The sequence below is a fragment of the Lytechinus variegatus genome, chromosome 7 (genome assembly GCF_018143015.1).
Source record: "Lytechinus variegatus isolate NC3 chromosome 7, Lvar_3.0, whole genome shotgun sequence".
NCBI lineage: Eukaryota > Metazoa > Echinodermata > Echinoidea > Temnopleuroida > Toxopneustidae > Lytechinus > Lytechinus variegatus.
This window is the reverse complement of record NC_054746.1, coordinates 1552026-1561006: the sequence shown is the minus strand read 5'-3', so window position 1 is coordinate 1561006 and position 8981 is coordinate 1552026. Positions and strand designations below refer to the sequence as shown.

The 8981-nt window shown below is 37.2% G+C and overlaps 1 protein-coding gene across 1 annotated transcript; it reads left to right on the top strand.

Moving 5' to 3' along the window:
- The first annotated feature begins 5237 nt into the window (after positions 1 to 5237).
- On the top strand, positions 5238 to 8645 carry LOC121418173. The gene is made up of 2 exons (XM_041611894.1): positions 5238 to 5495; positions 6416 to 8645. Exons 1-2 carry the CDS (start codon positions 5385 to 5387, stop codon positions 6539 to 6541), a joined length of 237 nt encoding a protein of 78 aa, XP_041467828.1. The 5' UTR covers positions 5238 to 5384; the 3' UTR covers positions 6542 to 8645.
- The last annotated feature ends 336 nt before the right edge of the window (positions 8646 to 8981 follow it).

Here is an 8981-nt window from a genome sequence, read left to right as displayed (position 1 = left end):
GATCCCGGATCTCATCATGTCAACATCTTTTAGAAGAGATGATGAGATGACAAGATCCCGGATCTCATCATGTTGACATCTTTTGGAAGAGATGATGAGATGACAAGATCCCGGATCTCATCATGTCAACATCTTTTAGAAGAGATGATGAGATGACAAGATCTTGGATCTCGTCATGTCTACATCTTTAAGAATAGATGATGAGATGACAAGATCTCGGATCTCGTCATGTCGACATCTTGTAGAAGAGATGATTAGATGACATGATCATGGATCGAAGATCTTGTCATCTGACCATTTGTTCTAAAAGATGTCGACATGACGAGATCCGATATCTTGTCATCTCATCATCTCTACTAAAAGATGACGACATGACGAGATCCCGGGATCTTGTCATCTCAACATCTCTTCTAAAAGATGTCAACATGATGAGATCCGAGATCTTGTCATCTCATCATCTCTTCTAAAAGATGTTGACATGATGAGATCCGGGATCTTGTCATCTCAACATCTCTTCTACAAGATGTCAACATGATGAGATCCGGGATCTTGTCATCTCATCATCTCTTCCAAAAGATGTTGACATGATGAGATATGGGATCTTGTCATCTCAACATCTCTTCTAAAAGATGTTGACATGATGAGATCCGGGATCTTGTCATCTCATCATCTCTTCCAAAAGATGTCAACATGATGAGATCTGGGATCTTGTCATCTCATCATCTCTTCTACAAGATGTCAACATGATGAGATCCGGGATCTTGTCATCTCATCATCTCTTCTAAAAGATGTCGACATGATGAGATCTGGGATCTCGTCATCTTATCTTTTGCTATCAAGATGTCGACTTCCCGAGATAATTATCTCAACATCTCGGTGGCACTTTTAAGCTTCCATAAATTTCACAAAACTCCCGAAACTCAGTGGTAGGCCTATTTATTTTCCGGGCAGTTTCATTTTTTTAAATGAACAACAATATAGCAAGCTAGAATCTATAGGCCTATATGCTTTTATTTATTCATACACTTCCTAAAATGGGGGGGGGGTCTCCCTACACACGCGCGCACACACACACGCACACACACACACACACACACACACACTAAAGCGTCTGGGAGGCTGCAGGGTCCTGCAGAAAATGAAACAGAGCAAAAATAAAAAGAAGAGAGGCAAAAATGGAGATGGTGGGTTAAAGAAAAAATAATTCTGACGTTTGGGCCCTGCATGGCCGGGTCTCATTTATTCTTCTAAGTTAGTCCCCTGCATGTCTCAGTCGGATTTATCTTTATATTATTTGGAAGGACAATTTGCCGAGAAGAATAAAGACATAGAGATTCGATAGACGTAAACATAATCGGCGCTCGGATCAGCGCTGTTATACTCGCCGCAAATGAGCCCAGAAAAAAAAATTATCGGATCATCGGAGCCAATGACACACAGAGCAAAATTTTGTGGATGAAAAAGTTGCGAGCTGAAATGTTGGCCCTTTTCAAATTGTAGTTTAATTTTGTAATATATTTAGTTGACCCTATAATCGTGGCACCCATTTTCAATAAGTTTCTTTTTTGACATTTTCTCCCTCCTGTTCTGCCTTTTCTGTTATTGTGAAACTTTTTTTGTTACATGCTAGTAAGCTAGTACAAATCTGACTTCGATATTAAACAAAATTTTGAAAAGAAAAAACCATAGCACGTTTTTTGGAAGGCGTGCTGCTGTAATTCTTATTCTGAAATTTAAATTTTATGACTGAACCACCATATCACTACACGTAAAGTCACAAAGTATGTTCAGCGTGCATACATTTTACTAATGATTAAAGATTTTGAAGGAGTACTGCAGAAAGCTGTTATTAACAGCTTTCTGCAATACTCCTTAATTCATTTTGTTTATGTACTCTAGGAGATCCAGGGCCGGCGCGATGTCCCCCCCCCCCTTGAGAGGTATAATAAGAAATTGTAATGTAAATTTGGCGTTCTAACACAAGTGTACACCTATTTTTATTTGTATTTTTTTTTGCTTGTCAAATTTTCTGTGGACGAAATTACCTGAAATTTTGGGTGAAAACCTTTTTTTTTGCTAACTATATGAAACAATCTTGAATCTTGCATGAAGTCTATCATAGCTTCAGGGATAAGACCTTTAGAAGCTATTGGATTTAGCAAGCGTTCGAATCGACCTTAACCCTTCAGACATCAATAGAGATCTCCAGGGGCGGATCCATGATTTTCCAAAGGGGGGGGGGGCAAATTTTTCGGTAGAAAATTTTGACAAGCCCCCCAAAAAAGGTTTTCAACCACAAATTAGGGATATTTCGTTATAAAAACGTTTTCAACCCGGGTTTCAACCACAAAAAGAGGATATTTCGTAACCCGAAAAAATATTTGACACGCCAAAAAAAAAAGCTTTTCAATTTCAAAAGAGGAGGAAAACCTCTTAATGGAACACCTCTTAATGTCATTTTTACATTACAAATGTTAATTTTGCTTCTCAAAGGGGGGGGGCACGTGCCACCTGTGCCCCCCCCCCCCTGATCCGCGCCTGGAGATGTCCTTAATCTCCCTCGCTTTGCAAACATATCGATAGATAAAGCTCTCAGATTTATCAAAGAAGTGGTTTGATATAGGCCTAATGAAAGTCCCATGTTTTTTTTCTTTGCTCAAGAGGTTACACTTAAATCCCTGATGAGAGCTGAGTTGTTTGGCCTTGTTCAGTGGTGTAACTACGGGGGGTGGCATGGGGGCACGTGTGCCCCTCCCCCCCCAAAAAAAAAAACGGGCGGAAAAGGCGAAAAAGAGGGAGAAAGGGAGAGAAACGTACATTATAATTACGTATATTACATAAGATTTTCTTTTTCATAACTTTATTAAAAATAATTTACTCAGGGCCTAGTATGTTTTCATTGTTCCTAGTGCTCGCATTGTCTGTTTAACTATATTTATTTTTTATTCATATATTTTTTAGTTTTATTTAATCAGGGTGGCCCCATCAGCTAACAAACTGCTGTCCTTGAGGGCCCTGAGATAAAAATCAATATGCACAATATTTACAAAGAATGAATACATAAATCAAAATGGCATACACTAAAACAACAAATATATAAGAAACATAAAAAATATAGGCCTACTCCAATAAAAGATCAACATTGAATTTCAAGAAACAGACAAAGGAAAAGGAAAAATCTATTGGAAACTGCTGCATATTATACGGTTTAACGGGAAAAGGATCGATGGATGACTGCATGGTGACGGAGTAATGTTCATTTGATTGGTAATAATTTGAATAGAGATGATCATTGGCGGCGGAAGCCAGAAAATTTAGTTGGTGTCCACCTGAAATTTTGGGATGGACACAGGTAAAAAATTTGACAAGCGCCCCCAAAAAAGGTTTTGAACCTAAATTTGCTAACCAACAATTTTTTTGACAAGCAAAAAAAAAGGTCATCATCATAAATTTTAGGAGTTCCTAACCAAAAAATTGTGAAAAAAAGGTCATCAACCTAATTTTTTTTTTGGGGGGGACAACACACGTACGTTTCAGGGGGGGTCCACATGAATTTAGGGGGGGGGGGCGCAGCAAAAAAAATTGGCAAGCAAAAGAAAAAAAAATATCAAAAAAAAATTTAGGGGGACACGTCCCCCCCCCCCCCGCTTCCGCCGCCTATGGAGATGATAATGTTTGCCAAATTAGAATATGAATCAACAACACAATGTTACTCCTCTTGCATATCGCAAGACCTATCAATAATTCATTTGTTAAACGAGGCACGATATGAATTGAGGGACATCGCCTAGCTGATTGGCACTGTCTTTATTAGGTCAGTGCACCTGGCAAATGAGCGCGTTTCGCGTGCTGACTAAGTGACTCAAAATCTTTGCTGGTCCCCCGGGTGCCCCCATGCCGCCGACCCAAAGTAAGCCACTGGCCTGGTTATTTGGCTTCCACCATCAGTCGCCCCCAGTTAAATTATTAATTAGCGGAGCGGTGGAGATTTTACCCGCCCCCTAAGCAATTAGGACAATAGATGCCAACTTCATAATGAAAAAAAAAATCAGGTCGCTGCCCATCCTCGTATATATAATAAAAGGGACATAGTGCATTAAAAATACCCCTCCACTGATGTATTTCACCTTTTTCATGGGCATCAAAATTTTACTTTTATTTTTTTTATTTATGTATTCATTAAAAGTCAATACATAACATGGGGATAACATGATACACAATATATAAACAAATCTCCGATGTTTAGAAGTAAAATAGATCAAAGAAAATTAAAATGTATACACGTAATTGAAATTATTTGAATTTTTTTAACTATGATAAAAAGGCAGAATAAATAACATTAAATCCCGGGGGGCCACTTACATTGACGAGTGGATGCCATGCTCGACCAAAAAAAACACGTAAAAAGGATGTCTTTTTCACCATAGGGCACGTTACGTACGTAACGTGATAAGGGTGTCAAAACACAAAAATAATGAAAAAAGGGTATCTATTTCGCTAGGCAAATTACGTGTTTAGGGTCGAATTTGCGGGGAATTAAGATAAAACAAATTAAAATGTTTTGTAAAGGATGTCGTTTTTGCCCCAACACTTCGTGTTTAGAGTTCGATTTGCGCGAGGTGTAGAAGGTGGGGTCGTACTAAACCAACAAATAAGGTAACGCAGCCGACGACCGAAGGAAAAAAACATTCCTGTACTTGTTTAGGGGTTCATTTCTTTGCGCCAAGAGTATCGTTTTGTTTCCAATACTTGTTAAGGGGTGCATTTTCAGAATGTGGAAATTACGTGTTTAGGGTGCTTTTCGAGACCCCATGGTCGCGCATGGTATCCACTCGTGAATGGAAGTGGCCCCCGGGCATTAAATAGACAACAGTATGAATAAACCATAATTAGTATACATCTCTATGGAATAAACCTATGAAGCAAGAACCTCGAGAATGAATGACTTCAAAATCTTAATAGATTGTTGGCTCCAGGGGACAGGAGAAAATTTAGAAAAAGTGGCTGTCAAGTTGTGTCGCATGTGGTACATTTCTAATATTTCTGTTTTGTAAAATATATGACAATCAAGTGCCGTGCAGAACTTTATTCCAATGAGGCGTGATAAGATTGAACACATAGAGATATATACTAATAACGTGTAAATAGTATACATCTCCATGATTGAACATTATCTATTCTCACTTTGGCGTTTCATAGAAATAAGATAAGAGTGGTGACCGTTCTCCGAACTACAGCCGTGCAATTTTAATGGATTTGGTCATTGCGAGGACGCAATGCAATCTTGCATTTACGTAACATATCGATACCGGTACGGTACTTCAATTCAATGAATTAACGGGATTGAATTTGTTTCAAAAATAGGAGTCAATCAGCTGCTAATCATGTCGAAAGCATTTCGATACTTTCTCTCCTTTGGTATAATGGGAGGAAGTGTCTTTGGTGGATGGGTCTTGATGAAAACTGTCACGCCAGATACTGAAGAGCTTGTAAAGGTAAGCCGGAGACGAGAGTATCACAGCGTAGTGTGACTGCCGGGCCTTGCCCTCGGCAGACCGACCCGGCCGGCAGGCCCTGCCCCCGCAGATGTAGGCCAGAGCCGAGGGCCTCACAGCTGCAGCCCAGGCTCAGGCAGGACTCAGGAGGCGGTTATTAAATTACCTGACTCAAAAAGCTATTTTGAAATTATTTCATCACAGAGCTAGCCATGTTCCGATTATGCATTATTTTTATGCATGCCACATATTGTACACTAACGTAACTGACTAAGTTTCAATTTACTTTTTAGTTTCTACAATTCTACTTTTTTCTGCCACTCTGGATTTGATTGAACTGTTTTGAAAATGAAATTATGCCTGGTCTGGTACTACCTGAGCTTGGTCTTATTTTTGGAATCAGGGGGGGGATCTATTATTAGACTAGATCTAGCCTATTCTTTTTGCAAGCTGAACTTGGCTGGTCAAAAGCTTTGTTTTAGCCTTGTACATTCCAGTCTGATTCTGGTCTATAGGTTTCTCAACTCTTCCCCCCCCAAAAAAAATCTGAGCCTGAGGTTAGGTTTCATTACCTGTTGTAAGATGGTTATTTTGTCATTCATCTTGGTTTTTCTATTTATATTATTTTGTCTATGTGTCTAAACTTATAATTTTTCAAGCTTACACTGTCGTGAATTTAAAAAAAAGAAGAAACGTCTGCAGGTTTTTTATTCACTCTTCATGAGATTGATAACCTAGATCAAAAGCAAGTTCATTCTGTCAATCTCTATGTAATTGGTGCTGATCTATGCAGACATTTTGATCATGGTGATCGGGATGGTAGACAAATGTCAGAAATGTTTAGATAAATCCCCATCATTTTTTTTGTCTAACCAAGGTGTTCAAAATAGTTTTCACATGTTCTTTTCTTTCACTTACAGCGGCTTCCGGAAGCAGATCCAGAGAAAATGGCAGAGTCGAGACAAAGGACTAAAGATCTTGTGGCAGCACTGAAAGCAGCATCAGAAAGTCCTCATCCGATATACCAAGATGTGAAAAGAGAGTGAAACATGAAGAAAGACTCTTAACAGAAAATGAACTTAAATTGAAAGATAGCTACTGTCTCCATTGCAGAAACTTTAGAAGGGAGCAAGGTCTTGAAGATCAGATGCTTATTTTCAGATTTGGCATGAATCTGTGGTGATTATTCTGGACCTGAGAAAAGTGATATTTTGAATTAAACAAGCCATGTTACGGATTTCATTATCCACTTGGTGTCATGACTGTCATCATATGCCGTGTATGTAACCTCAGTGATCCAATGCTCAATTTTGGTTATGAAGAACCAATTGTTCCCCTTCAAATTATTTGGGGTCTCCATGCATATAAGTCTTAGTTTGTATCTGTTAGTACAAACAAAACTAAGAAGACAAAATTTGTGAGATATAGGATTTATATTTGTGAGCTGGCAAATTCTAATTATTTTGGAGCCATCATCAAATTCAATTTAAATTCAACTTTTTTAAGGAACTAAATCTTCAAACTGAATATGTTTGTGTGTGCGTGGTGGGGGGGGGGGGGTAAATGAATATGGATACTTTACTTTGATAGTACAATTTGGGTGGTATGTCATTCGAGATTTAATTTAATTTCTGCTCTTGTGTTTGACTGTTTGAAAAATATTTAATTTGAATAATGGGTATGCATTTTCATCAATCCATACAACAAGAATTATCATTTTGGTGTATCATCAAAGCTTACTTTCTATACAATGCATTCTTTATGATTAATTTATTACTAAGAAGAATAAAGGTTTTTCAAAATATTTGCTTTCAAAAGACCCTAGATATCTGTATTTACGACCATTTCATAATGAATCAGCTTTAATTTATTGCATACAGATGTGTTACGTATGCCATACTTATGTCATCTGGATGATAAATAAACAAATTAATGAACTGAATCATGGAAGTGTTAGAGTTAATTTAGGTGGATTTGTGTTCGTAAAAAATCAAGAAAAGGGCTTTAGATCTATCTGAGGTGTAACTAGCTTAGTAGCTGTCTGACACACTTTATATATCTTGTCTGATTTATCACCAGATTTTCAGCAGAAAGTGTCAGTGTAAGTGACATTACGCTGAGCAAGGAGAGATTTTTTTTTATGTAATGGTCACAAGGAAAATATCACTTATATTTCTGGTTTTCAATTGTGGACATTTGGATTACTAAAATGTCATCTAAAGGTTGTGAGTTGTTAAGAGAAATGTTCCTTATTGTAAGTCTATCAATTTTAGCTATTTTTTTTTACTTCGGATTAAAATTATGATCTAGTCATAAGTCAATAGCTCTATGTCTAAGATACTATTGACATTTCAGATTTTCACCTTTTGTCACTTGCTAGGTAGCACAAAGGCTCACAAGCAATCCATTGCAAAATGAGAATGACCAGTCAAAATCATAGTTGCAATTTATTATTTGCATATATTTCAATAAACCAACTGTCAACTTACAAAATTCTGTTTGAAATTTCAAATGATTTTGTCTTATTGGGCCTAGGTCTAAAAGATTGACAAAGGCTTTTCTTTTTAAAAAAGAAAATGTTTTCTTGATTTTCAGAATATGTTTGAACAACTTTTTGGGTTAGGATATATCTTTAATACATACATTTGGGGGAGGGGTGGTGCAATGGTATTACAGCATTAGGATATTTTATTTTGTAAACTTGTCCTTATTGGAATGTCGACCTCAAGTATTTTGTTGATTATGCTTGAAGTAATTGGAAATATTAAATATCAAATGTTTTCAGAATATCTAATCTAAATGTTTACAGGTATTATTTTCTTCATTAAGGTGATAATGATTCACAAGACAACATATAAGGACAGAGATTTGACTGGTGTAGGATCGAGATGGAAGAGAGTAAAAAGGAGGGGACATCAGTTTTTGTCAGATAATAATTGTGTCCCAGGAATTTCTTCAAGTCAAAATGGTGAAAAGTTATAAAACTTCCTAAACAAGTATTTTTACTTGTTATCTGTGTGGAAAATTGAGTAATAAATTGTGGGAACATTGCTGTACAATCACTACAAATCACTAAAAATGAAAATATTTTGATTGTCTTGTCACTTGTATACAGATGGGTGAGGGAGCTCTGATCCCAAAACTTTCCATGGTGAAGCAAAAAAAGAGAAAGGGAAAGAAAGGAATAGGTGGAAATTTCGAAATATAAACATTTACTTGATGAATATTATTTAAAAATCTATCACAAAATTAGATTTTCTCTTTAAAAGGCAAAAAAATTTGCTCGCTCGTGACTTTTTAGGAATATTTTTCCCACATACATTGTTGTGACCCTCTATATTTATGGCTCATTGCGCAGCACCTGATGAAAGAAAAAAAAACCTCGGCCTCGAGTGCCTTCGGTCAAGTGATCGGACCCCTATTACGCAAACTGTATATGGCATTAAATGATAGTGCTAGACGGGTATGAACAACCTTGCTTGATAA

What these genes read in the sequence shown, in the direction of transcription:
- LOC121418173 (XM_041611894.1), top strand. Translation starts at nt 5,385, where the DNA reads ATGTCGAAAGCATTTCGATACTTTCTCTCCTTTGGTATAATGGGAGGA. An exon ending in ATACTGAAGAGCTTGTAAAG is followed by an intron (nt 5,496 to 6,415) that starts GTAAGCCGGAGA and finishes TTTCACTTACAG; the next exon opens with CGGCTTCCGGAAGCAGATCC.